General features: G+C 45.0%; 1 protein-coding gene across 6 annotated transcripts in view; it reads left to right on the top strand.

Annotated features, from left to right (window-relative positions):
• Positions 1-20,929, top strand: part of ENTPD1 (ectonucleoside triphosphate diphosphohydrolase 1) — a 92,265-nt gene that overhangs the window by 9,813 nt on the left and 61,523 nt on the right. For 3 of the 6 annotated variants that reach the window (XM_075131150.1, XM_048858672.2, XM_075131149.1), the window contains exon 1: positions 13,454-13,780. The exons of 1 other annotated variant lie outside the window; for it this stretch is intronic. Coding sequence is in view for 3 of the 5 variants with exons in the window: in XM_048858672.2 (XP_048714629.2) it covers positions 13,765-13,780 (16 nt within the window). In the remaining 2 variants the exon portion in view is untranslated. Of the gene's footprint in view, positions 1-8,945; positions 9,009-13,453; positions 13,781-20,929 lie in introns of those variants that run through there. 2 more of the 6 variants (XM_048858671.2, XM_048858670.2) reach the window with 1 other exon arrangement.

Below are 20,929 nucleotides of genomic sequence, written 5' to 3'. Positions count from 1 at the left end.
TTATGGATCTTGGGTAGTAGATAGAATATCCCAGGTCGCGGTTCCAGGGGTGTGTCTGTGCGGATTTGATCTTGTGCTTTTTCAGGGAGTTTCTTGAGCAAATGGTGTAGTTTCTTTTGGTAACCCTCAGTGGGATCAGACGGTAATGGCTTGTAGAAAGTGGTGTTGGAGAGCTGCCAAGCAGCCTCTTGTTCATATTCCAACCTATTCGTGATGACAACAGCACCTCCTTTGTCAAATCAGCAGCACTGCTATGGGTACCCGTGTGGCCCCACAGCATGGCAACATGTTTTATGGCTGACTTAGATTCCTCAGCTCTTGTCCCCTAATGCCCCTACTCTACTTGCACTATACTGATGACATCTTCATCATCTAGACCCATGGAAAAGAAGCCCTTGAGGAATTCCACCATGATTTCAACAATTTCCATCCCACTGTCAACCTCAGCCTGGACCAGTCCACACAAGAGATCCACTTCCTGGACACTATGGTGCTAATAAGCAATGGTCACATAAACACCACCCTATACCGGAAACCAACTGACTGTTATTCCTACCTACATGCCTCCAGCTTTCAACCACACCACACGGTCCATTGTCTACAGCCAAACTCTACAATACAACCGCATTTGCTCCAACCCCTCAGACAAACACCTACAAGATCTCTATCAAGCATTCTTAGAAGTACAATACCTACCTGCTGAAGTGAAGAAACAGATTGACAGAGCCAGAAGGGTACCCAGAAGTCACCTACTACACGACAGGCCTAACAAAGAAAATAGCAGAACGCCACTAGCCGTCACCTTCAGCCCCCAACTAAAACCTCTCCAACGCATTATCAAGGATCTATAACCTATTCTGAAGGACGATCCATCACTCTCACAGATCTTGGGAGACAGGCCAGTCCTTGCCTACAGACAGCCCCGCAACCTGAAGCAAATACTCACCAGCAACTACATACCACACAACAGAACCACTAACCCAGGAACCTATCCTTGCAACAAAGCCCATTGCCAACTGTGCCCACATATCTATTCAGGGGACACCATCACAGGGCCTAATAACATCAGCCACACTATCAGAGGCTCATTCACCTGCACATCTGCCAACGTGATAGATGCCATCATGTGCCAGCAATGCCCCTCTGCCATGTACATTGATCAAACTGGACAGTCTTTACGTAAAAGAATAAATGGACACAAATCAGATGTCAAGAATTATAACATTCATAAACCAGTCAGAGAACACTTCAGTTTCTCTGGTCACGCGATTACAGACATGGAAGTTGCGCTATTACAACAGAAAAACTTCAAAACCAGACTCCAGCGAGAGACTGCTGAATTGGAATTCATTTGCAAAATGGATAGAATTAACTTAAGCTTGAATAGAGACTGGGAGTGGCTAAATCATTATGCAAGGTAACCTATTTCCCCTTGTTTTCTCCTACCCCCCCCTCCCCATTGTTCCTCAGACGTTCTTGTTAAACCCTGGATTTGTGCTGGAAATAGCCCACCTTGATTATCATACACATTGTAAGGAGAGTGATCACTTTAGATAAGCTATTACCAGCAGGAGAGTGGGGTGGGGGGAGAGAAAACCTTTTGAAGTGATAAACACCCATTTTTTTCATAGTCTGTGTGTATAAAAAATCCTCACTGCATTTTCCACTTTATGCATCCGATGAAGTAAGCTGTAGCTCACGAAAGCTTATGCTCAAATAAATTGGTTAGTCTCTAAGGTTCCACAAGTACTCCTTTTCTTTTTGTGAATACAGACTAACACAGCTGCTACTCTGAAACTTGTTGTATTAGGTGTCTTAAAGATCGCCCTGAATATAAAACCAGTCTATAGAAGCTCCATAATTAAGGTTGCAAGCAGGGTTCCATTATGAGCCCTATATTCACTCCCTTCTTCCTGTCTCAGAAAATTATCAGCAGTTAACATGCTAAACTTATTTTCATTCTACTGTAGTTTGAAGGCAAATCGTCAAACCAACTTTGAATTAGTGATCCTTAAATCTGAGACTTTTTTTTAGCATTCTGCTCCCCAGAATTCATTATCCTTCACTTACACTAGGTTCAGTCATGATCACCTCTGCTGAGGGCAGTTGAGTGACACTGGGGTAACACTTGAGAGAAGAATGAGGCCTAAAGTATTTAATTTGTTTGGGTTCCTTATGCTAGAAAACATTTGATCATAAAAATTACACATTAAAAACAGATGAAAACCATTTAGTCTATGATCTAGAGCAGACATTTCAAACTCTGGGGCCTGGCCCCATCTGAGGGAAAGGAGCTGAATTAGGACTCGCTTCTGTTTACAGTCCTAAAATTAAGAATATGCCAGTGGCTGGGAACCTCCCTGTTAAAGTCCTTTCTGCACCAGCTGGGTTGCAGGAACTCAGTGTAGATTCTCCTGCACTGACTCCTCCAGCCCCCATGGAATCTGCTGTTGAGTTGACATTTAGTGCAGGCAGAGGTGCTGCCTCCTCTACTCAATGCTTCCCCTGCTGGTGCACAGGCAGATGGAAAAGACAGAGTTAAGCGGAGGAAGGAGTTTGTCATCTCAGGGCCTTGCTGGCAAGGTGTGGCCTGGGCTTTTCAGATCGTAACAGGAAGTAGGGCCACAATGGGTGAGTCTGCACTGGGATTCCCTCAAAAATTCTTCATTGCCCCCAATAATTCCTTTCCAAGCTGCCAGACTCTCCTGTCACCACCCATGTTTCCCTGACTCCCTTCAAAGCTTTTGATACGGTCTCCCACAGTATACTTGCCAGCAAGTTAAAGAAGTATAGATCGTTGGGCTCAACAGGTAGTAATCAATGGCTCGATGTCTAATTGGCAGCCGGTATCAAGTGGAGTGCCCCAGGGGTCGGTCCTGAGGCCAGTTTTATTCAACATCTTCATTAATATTCTGGATGATGGAATGGATTGCACCTCAGCAAGTTTGCGGATGACACTAAGATGGGGGGAGAGGTAGATACCTTGGAGGGTAGGATACCTCAGAGTGACCTAGACAAATTGGAGGATTGGGCAAAAAGAAATCTGAGGTTTATCAAGGACAAGTACAGAGTCCTGGACTTAGGAAGGAAGAATCCCATGCCCTGCTACAGGCTGGGGACTGACTGGCTAAGCAGCAGTTCTGCAGAAAAGGACATGGGGATTACAGTGGATGAGAAGCTGGATATGATTCAGCAGTGTGCCCGTGTTGCTAAGAAGGCATATTGGGCTTTATTATTAGAAGCATTGCCAGCAGATTGAGGGAAGTGACTATTCCCCTATATTCAGGACTGGTGAGGCCACAGCTGGAGTATTGTGTCCAGTTTGGGCCCCCCTCCCCACCAACTACAGAAAGGATGTGGACAAATTGGAGAGAGTCCAGCGGAGGGCAACGAAAATGATTCGAGGGCTGTGGCACATAACTTATGAGGAGAGGCTGAGGGATCTGGGGTTTAGTCTGCAGAAGAGAACAGTGAGGGGGGGATTCGATAGCAGCCTTCAACTACTTGAAGGGGGATTCCAAAGAGGATGGAGCTCGGCTGTTCTCAGTGGTGGCAGAAGACAGAACAAGGAACAATGGTCTCAGGTTGCAGTGGGGGAGATCTAAGTTGGATATTAGGAAACACTGTTTCCCTAGGAGGGTGGTGGAATCTCCATCCTTAGAGGTTTTTAAGATCCAGCTTGATAAAGCCCTGGCTGGGATGATTTAATTGGGGTTGGTCCTGCTTTGAGCAGGGGGTTGGACTAGATGACCTCCTGAGGTCTCTTCCAACCCTTATCTTCTAGGATTTTATGAATATCCTGCTCCCCACTAGCTTCCCTAGGTACACTTTCAGCTCCTGACAGATTAAATGTGGCAATGACCACATGAACATACAGCAGTGAACTGAAAAGGACCACAGGTCTGGATTGTCAGATTATTGTGGAAAAGAGATTTTTAAAGTTGTTTAGAAGTATTTTTAAAAAAGTAAAAATGCTGCTCCCTAAATACATTCCTGCAGTTCCTAAAATAATACAATTAATTCTGCCCTGGATATGTTAATACTACTCCTAAGATTAGCACTATATAGTATAAAAAAGGACATGCTAAATGCATTGATGATGGGCGATCATTCATTACCGAGTATGATCATCTTCCATGGGAGTTATAGGTCCTCAGGTGGCTAATAAGGCTAATCCTTGACCCACAAGTTCTATTACAATGAGGGCAGATGTTTTCAGGCTCAGGAGGAAGCTCTTGACCATGACTGGAGATCAGTCTCTCCTTCCTCCTGCGCCTCTGTCCTCTTCAGCTTGTCAGCGAGCAAGTTCAAAATGCAGGGGACCATCACGTAGGACTTCACTCTATTTTAAAAAGAAAAGGAGTACTTGTGGCACCTTAGAGACTAACCAATTTATTTGAGCATAAGCTTATGCTCAAATAAATTGGTTAGTCTCTAAGGTGCCACAAGTACTCCTTTTCTTTTTGCGAATACAGACTAACACGGCTGTTCCTCTGAACTCTATTTTAAGTGATCCTGGGCAAGTGTCTCCCAAGTATCGATGTCAATATTTTTTTTTTTTTTAAGGTTGTCCTTCAGCAAGTCCTTATAATGCTTCTGTTGTCCACCCACATTATGGTACCATTCTTTCAGCTGAGAGAGCAGGACCTGTTTTGGGAGGCGATGGTCTGGCATCCGGACAACGTGACCAGTCCAGTGGACTTGCTGACGGATGATCATTGCCTTGATCTTGCTCTTTGCCTCTTCCAGAACACTGATATTGGTGCGCCTGTCTTCCACTTTGATCTTCAGAATCTTACGAAGGCAACGTTACAGCTGGCATTGAAATCACTTACAGAATGGATGGAAAGCTTTTCAGGCTTAGCAGGCTGAAAGCCAAGACTAAGATTTTTCCCAACATCTATTGTGGATCTTCAGTATGCTGATGACAACGCAACCTTTGCCCACTTTGAGAAAGATCTTCAAACTATCTTGAATGTGTTTGCCAATGCTTACGCATGTCTTAGAGCACTTTAGTCTTCTTGATATTAAGACTGACACTATCAGCCCTCTCCAAATGAGGTATTACATGCCCCATCTATCAAAATCAATGGAGTGGCACTGGAGAAAGTCGATCACTTCTTCTACCTTGGAAGTCCTCTTTCATCCAAGGCAGATGTTGATGCAGAAATTCAACACTGTCTGAGCTGTGCCAGTGTAGCTTTTTCTCGTTTACAGCACAGGGTCTTTGAAGATCACGACATTCGAACAGATACCAAGCTTCTTGTTTATCAAGGCATTATCCTTCCAACACTGTTTGTTTGGGTCCAAAACTTGGACAACCTATAGACACCACTTGAAAGTCCTTGAGAGGCTAAATGCATTAAAAATTAGCTAACTGACGGATCTCAAAAAGTAGTTGTCGTTGAGAAATCATCACTGAACAGATGTTTCTAATTTTTTTGGACTCAACACTATTCATTATTTTTAATCAATGATCTGGAAGGTAATATAAAATTGACAAATGATTTTGTAGAATGACAAATGATGAGGACAGGGTGATCATACAGAGCAATCTGGATCACTTCGTAAACTGCTGGACACATTAAATATGCATTTTTAATATAGCCAAATGCAAAGTGGATATATAAACAGGAGTAGTACTAGTGATTGTAGTAGGGAGGTGATTTTTACCTCTGCAAATGGCATTGGTGCACATATTTTCAAAAGGATATTGAAAATTGGAGAAGGCACAGAGGAGAGCCATAAATTATTAAAGGGCTGGAAAAAATGTCTTTAACTCTCTGTGTAAGAGCTCAATCTGTTTAGTTTTTCAGGCAGAAGATTGAGAGGTGACTTGATCAGAGTCTAAGCCTAGATCTCAAAGATATGTAGGCTGCTGATTTCCACTGAAATAGGTTGAAGTTATGAGCCTTCACAGGCAAACAGTTGCGGGTACTAAAGAGCTGTTTAATTTGGAGAAAGATGTAAGAAGAACCACTGGCTGGAATTTAAAGCTGGACAAATTAAAATTAGAAGTAAGGCACAAGTGTTTAGCAGTGAGGGGGATTAATCATTGGAACAAACTACTAAGGGAAGTGGTGGATTTATCTCTGGGCTGTGGCAGGAGGGTATGGGCTCTGGGCTGGGGAGTGCGGGTTCCAGGAGGGGGCCAGAAATGAGGGGTTCAGGACATGGGAGGAGGCTCTGGGCTGGGGTGAGGGGTTGCAGTGTGGGGGGTGAGGGCTCCAGCTGGGGCTCTGGTATGGGGCTGGAGATGAGGGATTTGGAGTGCAGGAGGGGGTTTCGGACTAGGGCTGAGGGGTTTGGAGGGCGGGAGAGGGCTCTGAGCAGGGGATTGAGGTGCGGTGGGGGAGTGTATGAATGCTGGGCGTGCAGACTCTAGGATGAGGTGGGGATGAGGGGTTTGGGGTGTAGGTGGCTGCACCAGCCTGGGACCAAGGGGTTGGGAGGGGGATCAGGACTGGGGAAGGGGGTTGGGGTGCAGGAGTAGGTCAGGGGTGCAGGTTCTGGGCGGTGTTTACCTCAAGCAGCTCCTGGAAGCAGCAGCATGTCCCCACCCCGGTTCCTACATGAAGGCGTGGCCAGGCGACTCTGCATGCTGCCCTATCTGCAGGTGCAGCTCCCATTGGCCGTGGTTCCTGGCCAATGGGAGTTGCAGAACCGACACTTGGGGCGGGGACAGCATGTGGAGCCCCCGGACTTCCCCTACACATAGGAGCTGCAGTGGGGACATACCACTGCTTCAGAGAGCCGCGCGGAGCCACGGCAGGCAGGGATCCTTCCCTAGCCCCCCTGTGCTGCCAACCGGACTTTTAACGGCCTGGTCAGCGGTGCTGACTGGAGCCACAAGGGTCCTTTTCAACTGGGTGTTCCAGTCAAAAACTGGACACCTGGCAATCCTACACAGAACAGGGTATGCGGGGTGATGGGAGCCCTGAAGTTTGAAAACCTACAGACTAGGTAATCAAATAGTCCCTTCAGGCCTTAAAATTTATGAAAGCAATAATTAATTCTCCCCCAGTACACTAGTGCTTCCTGTAGCAGGGTCAGCCACCTCCAAATATCCCCTTGTGGCCTCAAATGGGATTGCAGCACCCTCCTTAGTTTCCCCTTCTGTTCAGGTTCCCAGAAATAATTATAAAGGGTTTCTGTCCAATAACATCCCTTCTCAAGGCCCAGGTTTATTAACAAGTAATTTAAATATCAGATTTCAGAATAGCAGCCGTGTTAGTCTGTATTCGCAAAAAGAAAAGGAGTACTCGTGGCACCTTAGAGACTAACCAATTTATTTGAGCATAAGCTTTCATGAGCTGTAGCTTATGCTCAAATAAATTTGTTAGTCTCTAAGGTGCCACAAGTACTCCTTTAAATATCAGAGGGGTAGCCATGTTGGTCTGTATCCACAAAAACAACGAGGAGTCCAGTGGCACCTTAAAGACGAACAGATTTATTTGGGCATAAGCTTTTGTGGATAAAAAACCCACTTCTTCAGATGCATGGAGTGAAAATTACAGATCAGGCATAAATATATTGGCACGTGAAGAGAAGGGAGCTACCTCACAAGTGGAGAACCAGTGCTGACAAGGCCAATTCAGTCAGGGTGGATGTGATCAACACTGGTTCTCCACTTGTAAGGTAATTCCCTTCTCTTCATGTGCCAATGTATTTATGCCTGTATCTGTAATTTTCACTCCATGCATCTGAAGAAGTGGGTTTTTTACCCACAAAAGCTTATGCCCAAATAAATCTTAGTCTTTAAGGTCCCACCGGACGCCTCGTTGTTTAAGTAATTCAAAATTATCTTCAAAATAAAGGGCCAAAATAAGCAACTCCCAGCCCTTTCTATCTGGAGTTCTTTCACAGGCCTCTGCCAGCTTGGTCAAATCTCAGGCTCTAAGAGGTCAGCAGACCAACCTCTTCCACTGCTCTTCCCAGCACCCCCTTGGATCCGCAGGGTCTCTGCAGTCTTCTGTCCCCCCCTGCCACTCCTACCCCTTTCTAACTGGAGTGTTTTGTCAGGCGCAAAGCTCTAAGCACAAGTCTCAGACAGGAGCCTCCTGCTTATTACAGCTCTCACCTACGTGTGCTTTTTCCTACCAGCTATAGTTCCCCAGGCTCTCCTGGCTGGCACCCTTTTAGCTGGAGTGTTATCTCCCCCAGGTCTGGCCTGAGTTAATCACATGACCTTCTTTCATCACTAGACACCTTGGGAAGTGAGCTGATATCCTCACAGGTGAGGCTGAGGCCCCAGTTCCCCTTAAAGGGGCAAGCAACCACATGACACTTCCCCAAAAATAATACAATGAATGCCGTTTCTTCCTGTTTTCCTCTCCCCTTTTCCACTTAGGATGGACACATTTGCTGCTGTTGCTCCCATGGCTCTCTTTGCACTTGAAAGATATGCAGCCTCCCAGTTGCTCCTCTTCCTCTCTTCATCTTTCTCCTTCTTCCCTTGCCTTGAAGGAGTGGAGAGGCTCCTCTAAGAGAAGGAGCTGAGCAGCCCCAGTGAGACTAGTTGTTCCAGAGGAGGGAGTGGAGCCACTGCATTTTTTTTCCAAAGGAAGGAAGGAGGGAGCAGAGTGATTCCTGATCCTCTCCTCCTGCTCAGTCTGTTAGAAGAGCATTGGTGCTCGGCCTTGTCTGCTTCCTGCTCTTTCATCCTGTCCTGTGAAACATGGAGCTTCTCCAGTAATTGTTTCCTCTTCAAAACCAGCAGGTGGCTTCTGGGCTGCTTAGCTACTTCCCTGGAGGTCTCTGTTCCTTCAAGGGGAAGAGAGGAAAGCGGAGCAGATGGCCTAATACAAAGTGTTAATACATCTCAGACCCAGGATGATGGAGCAGCTGAAACAATGGACCAGGAACCCTAAACGTGTTCTGTCCCCCGGCTTGCTAGCTTATGTCCTATGAGTTGCTATTGACTATTGCTTCATGTGTCTTTACAGAAATGAATATTCTGTGCACACAAAACAAGTTCATCCGTCTCACTGAAGCTTGCCTCAGTACTGGTAAGACTGTTTTATATATCTCAGTGATAATTGTTTAATATTCACTTGATGAATATTGCATCTAGCACATATGAAGATGGGCTTTTGCTAAGTAACATCCTGTAAAAGCAAATGTCGTCCTAGGTTAATTATACACAACACAAAGAGATTTTCTTTATTCATTACAAATTTCTTGCTTTTTAATTTCATTGAGCGCTCCCTTGTTTTTATGTTATAGGCTTGGGGAACATGATTTCTAACAAACTTTCCTAGGCCATGCATTATTCTGTATCCTATCATGTTTCCTCTTGGTCTTCTCCTTCCCAAAAGTAAATTAGTCCTAGTCTCTTTAATCTCCCCTTGTACGGAAGTCTCCTCCTCCCAGCCTCTAAGCATGTTCTTTGTCTTTCTCAGAATTTACCATTTCTAATCTCTGTTTTTAGTGATACCATTGTGACGGGCTGGATCACAGAAACCCTTTTGGGACTGCCACCTGATGTGCTGGGACTACCTTTGAGCCTGTTTTCCCTGCCAGGCTGGGACTTCAGTAACTTGCCTTGTTTGAGCCAGACACGCTTGCCTGCTGCAAACACAGATCCAAGTCTGAACCACATCCCCCACAAGCTGCAGGCTTACCTGAAAACAGCTTAAGAAGTGCTCCTGTCTCCAGCACTCAGATACCCAGCTCCAATGGGATCCAAACCTCAAATAAATCCGTTTTACCCTGTATAAAGCTTATACAGGGTAAACTCATAAATTGTTCACCCTCTATAACACTGATAGAGATATCCACAGCTGTTTGCCCTCCCCTCCCCCAGGTATTAATACATATTCTGGGTTAATTAATATGTAAAAAGTGATTTTATTAAATACAAAAAGTAGGATTTAAGTGGTTCCAAGTAATAACAGACAGAACAAAGTGAATTACCAAGCAAAATAAAATAAAACACCGCAAGTCTAAGTCTAATACAGTAGAAAATTAAATGCGGGCAAATCTCACCCTCGGAGATGTTCCAATAAGCTTCTTTGACAGACTAGCCTCCTTCTAGTCTGGGCCAAATCCTTTCCCCTGGTACAATCCTTGTTCCAGCTCAGGTAGCAGCTAGGGGATTTCTCATGACTGCAGCCCCCTTTGTTCGGTTCCACCCCCTTATATATCTTTTGCACAAGGAGGGAATCCTTTGTCCCTCTCTGGGTTCCCACCCCTCCTTCTAAATGGAAAAGCACCAGGTTTAAGATGGATTCCAGTACCAAGTGACATTCTTCCCAGCCTAACTCACAGGAAGGCTTGCAAGTAAACAGAGCCATCCATAGTCAATTGTCCTAGTTGATGGGAGCCATCAAGATTCCAAACCACCATTAATGACCTGCACTTTGCATAATTACAATAGGGCCTCAGAGTTGTATTTCATATTTCTAGTTTCAGATACAAAAGTGATTCCTTTATACAAATAGGATGACCACACTCAGATTATAAATTTTGTAATGATACCTCACAAGTGACCTTTTGCATGAAGCATATTCCAGTTACATTGTATTCACACTTATTAGCATATTTTCATAAAATCGTATGGAGTGCAACGTCACAACCATATGAGAATGTGTCCCTGTTGCCCTTCTTCCTGGGGTGGTTCTGACTGCTGATCTTTGGTGGTGAAACAAGGAAGCGGTTCTTGACTTTACATGCAGGAATGTGTGAAGTGTTCCTCTGTCAAGGCCAGCGTTGACCTGTAGACAGATTCTTGAATCTGCCACCTGGCTTTGCTTCTGAAATATGTAGAAAGTGCTTACCACAGCTGCATGCATAACTTCCCTCTTCCCCTCCTTCTCTGCAACCTGCTGCAAGCAAAGACAATGTGGATCTATTTAATATTGCATTAGGGACTGGAAAAGGCACCTTCTGTTCTCTACTTCATGATTAATTGTTTCAGAAACCTTCATACCCATTTAATCGCCAGAGATCATCTCACTGGGTTTTAATTCCTGCAGATTTGTTCCAAGCTCCCATCCACCACACTTTTCTGTGGCTGTTTCCTTCCCTGCTCTCCTTCGGGAAGGATTCTCTCTGGCTTCCAGTGTAACCTTCTCCATTCCTCCCTCCTCTCCTGTTCCCTGGACATCAAGCTAGCATGTCCTAAATTCCGGTCTGTGCTTGGATTTTAAGGCAGCATGTCCTATCTCCTGGCAAATTTTAAACTAAAAAAAATTGTTTATATGTCATATAATTAATCTGAGGAATCTACTGGAGCAGGATATTGAGGCAAATAGCTTAGTAAGGCTAGAAAGAAGGGACTGGACACTTGTGTGAATAAATAGTTCATCTGCAATTATGCTAATTGTGATAAAATAATAAAGGCTTGTGATAAACAGACTTCAGCATTTAAGGTGATCACCAGCTGGGTGTAGGAAAAATTTCTCCTGCTATTTCAGATGCAGTCAACTCTGGTTTTCAGCACCCCCAGTAGTAGGAGATTGGCAGCCATTTGTCAGCTTTGTTCTGATTTCCGGCTGAATTCTCCCTCCAGACCCTGAGCTGTGTGGAAATTACATCTGGTTTCCTCTTTTTTTTATTTTTGTATTTTAAAACTTCCTCCCCAGATTGTCGGGAACCTGATCAGAGTACAAATGCTTTTCTGCCTTTGGGAGTTTGTTTTCTTTATAGAAACCTCAGTAACATAGGAGCTACGGTTGCCTTTCCATAGTTTGTAACAAACACTTAAAATTCTATCCATAAACAGAGGAAGAAAACAAGTCAAATAGCAAAAGCTGGATCCCGCTTCCCCTTCCAGACTGAGTCTAAATTAGCACGTTATGTGAGGCTACAGAGTCTGCCCTCCCCCTCTCTGGGCCATGGGGAAGTTCCATAGACCCCCCGTTTCTCAAATGCAGCCACCAGGAGGGGTTCCCTGTGGCCATGGCAGTTTACTGGGGAGGGGGAGCATCAGCCCCTCCCCTTCCTCACTGTCGCTCCTGCATGCGCGGCCTCTCTAGAGACACAGGTGGGACACACAGGTGAGGAGGCGAGGTGAGCAGCGGGCAGGGCGGTGAGGAGGTGAGCGGCAAGGCAAGTGGTGGTGGGGGGCCTGGCAGGGGACTAAGGAGGCAAGCAGCGAGACAGCAGCAGGGTGAGGAGGCAGGAGGTGAGCCACAAGTGAGCGGGGGTTCTCATGGCTGGCAGGGGAGAGTCTGTGGCAGGGGAGTCAGGAGGCGAGCGGCAGGTGGGGGACTGAGGAGGGATGCAGGAGGCAAGCGGCGGGTGGGTGGGTAAGAGGAGGCGAGCAGCAGGTAGGGGACTGAGGAGGGAGGTGAGTGGCAGGTGGAGAGGTGAGGATGCAAGTGGTGGGTACATGGGCAGTGGATGGAGCCCCCCTTTGTGCACAATAACCCCCTCTGTACAGGAACCCTCCAGTGCCTGTACTGATGGATGTTAATTATGTAAGTATTCCAAAGAGAGAGAACTAGGAGCAATAGGATATAATTAAGACAAGGATAATGTAGGAGGAACCTCCAGAAACATTTCTGGACAACAAGATATTTCATACTGTGGAATAGTCTCCCAGAGGAAGTAGTGGAAGCCTCAGTGCTTAGAATGTTTAACCCCAGACTGAACAAAGCAATCATGGATATACTGAAGCTTTGCACTGGCCCTGGGGTGAATGGACTAGATGCTCTCTATGGTATGTTTGTTAGTGACAGAATGGATTCTGAGTATGGATTACTGCCCAGTTACCAACATTGGTGGTGGTATAGCCCACCTATTTAATGTGTGGTTTCTTTCTGAAAAGTGTCTAAAAATTACCCCTTCTTCCTGGACTGATCTGCTACCTCTCTTTATTCAGGGATGTATGTGCAGACTTTACTGACAACAGTTAATATAATGAGGTTGCACAGGTATAAAGGGCAGAATGTGGCCTGCAGAATCTTTGTTACTGCTCCTGGGATTACAAAGAGATGATAAACAGGCTGCAAAGTATTTTTATAGTCATTTTTCAGGGTTTAACCATTCTTTGAAGCAGGGTGAATGTGTCACAAGCCAAATAGTAAACCAACCCTTCCTCTCTGCAGGAGCTCTAAGTGTGTGAAGGTGAGGGGCCAGGGCACAGAAGATGAGTGTCTGTGGGATGAGGAGCCCAGATTTGTACGGTTGTGATTGGAATTGGTGGATGCAGCAAAGTTTGCAAAAATTAATTATAAATCAACCTTCCCCCCCCCCCCCCCCTTCCCAGCTGTACTTTCCATTTTTCTTGTGTGTTTGGATCTAGGTGGTGAAATGTAGCAGATGGAAGTGAGGAAGGGCAAAGTTATCTCCTTTTAAGAGTAGCTCTTCCTCTCATATACAGTCTGGCCAGAGCGGAGGGAGTCTGCGTGTTAGATGACTTCAAAGACTGATGAATAATTGCTTTCTGTTTATGTCCAGGACGCTATTTTTCTTTGAAAAGTGCCAGCACAGCCAGAGATATATCTGCCTCTACTTCCGTCCCAAAAGGGGAAGGAACAAGGTATTCTCTTTGGCAGCTTTTGCATACTATTACCAAACATTTTGTGGCACTCTTAGTGGAAGCCTGGGGCTGAAGCAGGTTGCATTCATGAGTTAATTTCTGCCTTAGAAGCAGGTCACCCTGTGGTTTTTCATTAAGTTCCTTCTGAGTCATGCAGAGTTAAACTAACCCCTCCCACAGCCATGGACCGTTAAATAGCTCTGTTTCATGTGCACCTCTCACTAAGCAGCTCAGAGCCCGCAGAGGCTGAGAAAGGAGGGGAGAGAACACTGGCACTGATGGACGAGCCAAAGGGTAAGAACAAAAATGAGTTGCTCTGAACTTAGAAAGCAAAATCCGCCTCTAGGAAGGAGGTGGGGGAGAGGAACTTTGGGGAGCTGTTCAAATGGCTCTGATGTCAGGCTCACCACAAACAAAAGTTTGACAAGTTAATGAATATTCATAAGATGTTTATACTCATTAAGATTTGTCATTCTGGAGTGAACTAATTTTGAGACCCTCCTGCAGCCAGATGCATCTCAGAGCAGCACAGACTACACAGTCACATTCATTTCTCATTACAGAACTCGATGCATATGTTCTGAGACGATAAATTCATTGTCAAATAGATTTATTTTGGTCTCTGCTGCATGCAGTTGTCTACGTTCCTTTCCTATTGTGAAATTAGCACACAATTTTCATCTTGGAGTTCAGTTTCTCAGACAGTGTAGAGGGGCACTGACAAGTGATCCTGAGCCACTCTGTGTGTGTGTGTGTGTGTGTGTGTGTGTGTGTGTGTGTGTGTGTGTATGTATGTGTATGTGTGTGTGTGTTGATGGGGGAGGGGAAGAACGACTTGCTGTGTCTGTAAAGAAAAGAGAGGAGGCAAGATGTTTATGACCTTTGGCCCTGAGGCTGTGTTATGTGAATGTCAGCCCAGAGGGTTCCCAGTTGTTGTTTCACTGCAGTTTGAAGAAAGCAGGTATGTGTGAAATTAGCCCCCGGGGGATCATGTCACCCTCAAGGTTCTTCTCATTTTTCAAAAAGAAAAGGAGTACTTGTGGCATTTTTCAGTGACACGGAGGTGTTTCTTGCAGAGGGTGCTTCTGGTGGTAGAAGTCTTGCCATGAGACCTCTCAACACAGGGCAGGGAATGGGCAAAAAAGGGCAAGTGTGTGGAGGGGCATAAAGGTGTGAGGGTGCCCTGCTGGGGGGTAAGGACATGAGGGGATATGAAGGTGCTGCTGCAGCAGGACACAAGGAGTTCTCAAAGCCTGGGGACTCTTGGTACACAGCTGGGAGGAACCTCACAGCAATAAGTCTAGAGCAGAGAGTCTCTTATGGGGGCACGTGAGGAGAGACTGATTCTTAGCCCATGTTTGGTGGTGGCGTGGTTGTTTGACAGCAGGGTGGTTCCTGCTAGAGCTAACAGTTGCTCTCCATTCTGGTGCTGGCACCTCTGATTTATCATCCTGGTGACCTGAGTAGATACCAGGTGACACCTGTAGCACATTGGCATGAGGTTTCACATCATCAGTGTACACACCCTGGAGCTGAGCTTCAGCCAAACATTGACATCAGCATGGCAACCTTTTTCACAGAGCAGCCTGCAGCAAAATTTAAGTCTTCACCTTTTCTCAGGTTTCAGAGTAACAGCCGTGTTAGTCTGTATTCGCAAAAAGAAAAGGAGTACTTGTGGCACCTTAGAGACTAACCAATTTATCTGAGCATAAGCTTTCGTGAGCTACAGCTCATATCCGATGAAGTGAGCTGTAGCTCACGAAAGCTTATGCTCAAATAAATTGGTTAGTCTCTAAGGTGCCACAAGTACTCCTTTTCTTTTCACCTTTTCTCAATACATGATGAGGCTTCTAGATGGCATTGTCGTGTAGCCTTCCTTTTATAATCAGCTGGAATATTACACATAGCAGAAAACATATCTATCATCTGTTATGTTCAACATCTGGCAGAAACATTTCCTACTTTAGAATCTGCTTTTTCTGTCTGGCCATTTTACACTCTGTACCATAACTTGTACTTTACATTCTGTTGTGATCTATAATTTAGGCTGATGTGAGGATATGTAGCAAGAATCCAGGCAAGTAGGAGTCTGGGCAAAGTTCTAGGCAGAAACTTTGCAGTGAAACGGAGAGAAACTTTAGGGATAATATTGTTTCTTCTTCTATTAAAGTTCTTTGTTCAGTGTTAGAAGAAAGTGACTCTTTCTGTAATTCTTTATCATTGTCACAATGACAGGGTGTCAGCAGGTGATTCATTTTGAACCAGAATAAATAAAATGCCAAATTTCAGCTCTCCTCAAGATTTTTGAGGAGCCCACTGGATGGTCGAAGTGAAAGAGTTAGGTTTATTAAGAACAAAAATTATAGCAGTGGTACAGGCTTGTTACTAGATGGAGATAGTAAAATTGTTGGCAATTATGCAGCAACGTTTAATATTTCTGTTTTGTCTTTTGAAAGAAGGAAGATGATTTAGTCATATCAGATGAGGCGGCTGAACCATTTTCCAGTCCATTAGTAACAAAGGATGCTAAACAACATTTACCAGGTATAGGCATTTTTAAATGCACAAGCCCAAATAACTTGCACTCAAGAATCCTAAAAGAGGTGGCTGAGGAGATCTCTGGCTGATATTCATTTTTTAGTAAATCTTGGAATACTGGGGAAATTCCAGAAGACTGGAAGAGATCTAATGTGGTGGTGTTCAAAAAGACCAAGTGGAACAATCTGGGTAATGATAGCCTGACATCAGTCCCAGGTAAAAAGATACAAAAACTAACACGGGATTTCATTAATAACTAGTTAAAAGACAGGAATATAATTAATGCCAATCAACGTAGTTTTATAGAAAATAGTCTTGACAGACAAACTTGATTCAACTTTTATGAGATTAGAAGTTTGATAGACAAAGGTAATCGCATAGACTTTTGGAAGGTGTTTGACTTAGTACTTCACAGCACTTTCCAATATCAATAACCAGGATGCTATTTTTTAATGTACATGCAAAAAGAAAAGGAGTACTTGTGGCACCTTAGAGACTAACCAATTTATTTGAGCATAATCAAGAACTAGCTAATTGGCAGATCTCAATAAGTCATTCACAATTATTACTGAATGGAGGTGTTTCTAGTGGTGGATTGGACATTACCATTTTGAGTTGTATTCATTTGTATTTGAGTTGTATTTGACTTTAGCAAAGCTTTTGACACGGTCTCCCACAGTATTCTTGTCAGCAAGTTAAAGAAGTATGGGCTGGATGAATGCACTATAACGTGGGTAGAAAGTTGGCTAGATTGTCGGGCTCAACAGGTAGTGGTCAATGGCTCCGTTTCTAGTTGGCAGCCGGTGTCAAGTGGAGTGCCCCAGGGGTCGGTCCTGGGGCCGGTTTTGTTCATTATCTTCATAAATGATCTGGAGGATGGTGTGGATTGCACTCTCAGCAAATTTGCGGATGATACTAAACTGGGAGGAGTGGTAGATACGCTGGAGGGCAGGGATAGGATACAGAGGGACCTAGACAAATTGGAGGATTGGGCCAAAAGAAATCTGATGAGGTTCAATAAGGATAAGTGCAGGGTCCTGCACTTAGGACGGAAGAACCCAATGCACAGCTACAGACTAGGGACCGAATGGCTAGACAGCAGTTCTGCAGAAAAGGACCTAGGGGTGACAGTGGACGAGAAGCTGGGTATGAGTCAGCAGTGTGCCCATGTTGCCAAGAAGGCCAATGGCATTTTGGGATGTATAAGTAGGGGCATAGCGAGCAGATCGAGGGACGTGATCGTCCCCCTCTATTCGACATTGGTGAGGCCTCATCTGGAGTACTGTGTCCAGTTTTGGGCCCCACACTACAAAAAGGATGTGGATAAATTGGAGAGAGTCCAGCGAAGGGCAACAAAAATGATTAGGGGACTGGAACACATGAGTTATGAGGAGAGGCTGAGGGAACTGGGATTGTTTAGTCTGTAGAAGAGAAGAATGAGGGGGGATTTGATAGCTGCTTTCAACTACCTGAGAGGTGGTTCCAGAGAGGATGGTTCTAGACTATTCTCAGTGGTAGAAGAGGACAGGACAAGGAGTAATGGTCTCAAGTTGCAGTGGGGGAGGTTTAGGTTGGATATTAGGAAAATCTTTTTCACTAAGAGGGTGGTGAAACACTGGAATGCGTTACCTAGGGAGGTGGTAGAATCTCCTTCCTTAGAGGTTTTTAAGGTCAGGCTTTACAAAGCCCTGGCTGGGATGATTTAACTGGGAATTGGTCCTGCTTCGAGCAGGGGGTTGGACTAGATGACCTCCTGAGGTCCCTTCCAACCCTGATATTCTATGATTCTATGATTCATAAGAGCATCGCATGGTACAAAAAGGGGATAGTCCTCTGTACAGCTCAGCTGTGACCATTGCAACCTGTGTTTAGTTCTGGGCATGTAACTACCTGAAAGATATAGAAAAACTGATAGTAGCTTAGAGAAGAGCAAGAAATATATTCAAGAAGCTTGAGTGACTGGCAGAGAAAAAGATTACAAGAACTACATAGGTAATAGCCCCTGAGGGCTCCCCTAACTTGCATCGCTGCTTCTAAGGCCCCTGCATAGCTTTGTAGGGGTGCAGAATCACTGGTGCAAAGGTCTACTCATAGAATCATAGAATCATAGAATATCAGGGTTGGAAGGGACCCCAGAAGGTTATCTAGTCCAACCCCCTGCTCGAAGCAGGACCAATTCCCAGTTAAATCATCCCAGCCAGGGCTTTGTCAAGCCTGACCTTAAAAACCTCTAAGGAAGGAGATTCTACCACCTCCCTAGGTAACGCATTCCAGTGTTTCACCACCCTCTTAGTGAAAAAGTTTTTCCTAATATTCAATCTAAACCTCCCCCACTGCAACTTGAGACCATTACTCCTCGTTCTGTCATCTGCTACCATTGAGAACAGTCTAGAGCCATCCTCTTTGGAACCCCCTTTCAGGTAGTTGAAAGCAGCTATCAAATCCCCCCTCATTCTTCTCTTCTGCAGACTAAACAATCCCAGTTCCCTCAGCCTCTCCTCATAAGTCATGTGTTCTAGACCCCTAATCATTTTTGTTGCCCTTCGCTGGACTCTCTCCAATTTATCCACATCCTTCTTGTAGTGTGGGGCCCAAAACTGGACACAGTACTCCAGATGAGGCCTCACCAATGTTGAATAGAGGGGAACGATCACGTCCCTCGATCTGCTCGCTATACCCCTACTTATACATCCCAAAATGCCATTGGCCTTCTTGGCAACAAGGGCACACTGCTGACTCATATCCAGCTTCTCGTCCACTGTCACCCCTAGGTCCTTTTCCACAGAACTGCTGCCTAGCCATTCGGTCCCTAGTCTGTAGTGGTGCATTGGATTCTTCCGTCCTAAGTGCAGGACCCTGCACTTATCCTTATTGAACCTCATCAGATTTCTTTTGACCCAAATCTCCAATTTGTCTAGGTCCTTCTGTATCCTATCCCTGCCCTCCAGCGTATCTACCACTCCTCCCAGTTTAGTATCATCCGCAAATTTGCTGAGAGTGCAATCCACACCATCCTCCAGATCATTTATGAAGATATTGAACAAAACCGGCCCCAGGACCGACCCTTGGGGCACTCCACTTGATACCGGCTGCCAACTAGACATGGAGCCATTGATCACTACCCGTTGAGCCCGACAATCTAGCCAACTTTCTACCCACCTTATAGTGCATTCATCCAGCCCATACTTCCTTAACTTGCTGACAAGAATACTGTGGGAGACCGTGTCAAAAGCTTTGCTAAAGTCAAGAAACAATACATCCACTGCTTTCCCTTCATCACAGAACCAGTAATCTCATCATAAAAGGCGATTAGATTAGTCAGGCATGACCTTCTCTTGGTGAATCCATGCTGGCTGTTCCTGATCACTTTCCTCTCATGCAAGTGCTTCAGGATTGATTCTTTGAGGACCTGCTCCATGATTTTTCCAGGGACTGAGGTGAGGCTGACTGGCCTGTAGTTCCCAGGATCCTCCTTCTTCCCTTTTTTAAAGATTGGCACTACATTAGCCTTTTTCCAGTCATCCGGGACTTCCCTGGTTCGCCACGAGTTTTCAAAGATAATGGCCAATGGCTCTGCAATCACAGCCGCCAATTCCTTCAGCACTCTTGGATGCAACTCGTCCGGCCCCATGGACTTGTGCACGTCCAGCTTTTCTAAATAGTCCCTAACCACCTCTATCTCCACCGAGGGCTGGCCATCTCTTCCCCATTTTGTGATGCCCAGCGCAGCAGTCTGGGAGCTGACCTTGTTAGTGAAGACAGAGGCAAAAAAAGCAAGGAGTACTTATGGCACCTTAGAGACTAACCAATTTATTTGAGCATAAGCTTTCGTGAACTACAGCTCACTTCATCGGATGCATACTTCGAGACACCACTGCCTTCCTGAGGAAACTACAATCCATCGGTGATCTTAGTGGCCAGGATGGTGTTATCAGGAAGATCACTGATGGATTGTAGTTTCCTCAGGAAGTCAGTGGTGTCTCGAAGTATGCATCCGATGAAGTGAGCTGTAGTTCACGAAAGCTTATGCTCAAATAAATTGGTTAGTCTCTAAGGTGCCACAAGTACTCCTTTTCTTTTTGCGAATACAGACTAACACGGCTGTTACTCTGATTTCTAAGATAAAGGCTCTCTTATCCATCTGTACTGCTGCTTTCATCATTTTTTCTCAGCCTAGTCTATCCCACCTATCAGCTCTTGTTCATTAGCAAAAATGTGAACTCTTGCCACCATTCCTCACTTGTTACATTTTCAAACAAGCACCTTTGTGCATTCTCCCATGCTGCCCCTCACACTTGGAAAGAGCTTCCTAAAAACATGCACAAAGCTACTTCCATTGTCCTCCTTCAAAACCCTCTACAATCTTTGCTGTGATGCCTCCAAAATCTTGACAATGGTCAGGCTACTGGCATTCTGAAACCACTACCTGTCCTAGAGTGCTGACCAATGTTTTCTCATTGTCTTCTTATATCCCCACATCTGTTTGTCTGTATCCAGCTGTTGTCTCTTGTCTCAGATTGTGAGCTCTTTGGGACTGGGACCATCTTTTTGTTCTGTGTTCGTGCAGAGCCTAGCACAGTGAGGTCCTGGTCCTTGATTGGTCCCTAGGCCAGCGCTATGGTAATACAAATAATAATAAGAGAGATGAATGTTCCCAGCTGTGTTTATTCTCAGCAGCTGTGAGACTGGTCCTGTTTCTGATTATACACAAGTCCTATTTTCCTAACCAGGGGTGAATACACTTACATAAGGTAGTTCTGATTTGGACAAAGGCATTTTAATTTAATTGAGGTGCAAATTAAGTTAAAGGATCTTTGTTTAGAATTTGTATTTCATCCCATGTTTTTGCTGCTCTTGAGAATGTTTGGTCTGAGTATTTCGGGTCAGCAGTAGGTCCTTCCTAAG

The sequence above is a fragment of the Caretta caretta genome, chromosome 7 (assembly GCF_965140235.1).
Source record: "Caretta caretta isolate rCarCar2 chromosome 7, rCarCar1.hap1, whole genome shotgun sequence".
In the NCBI taxonomy this organism is placed as follows: Eukaryota; Metazoa; Chordata; order Testudines; family Cheloniidae; genus Caretta; species Caretta caretta.
The sequence above is the reverse complement of the archived record's forward strand: the minus strand, read 5'-3'. Positions and strand labels throughout refer to the sequence as shown.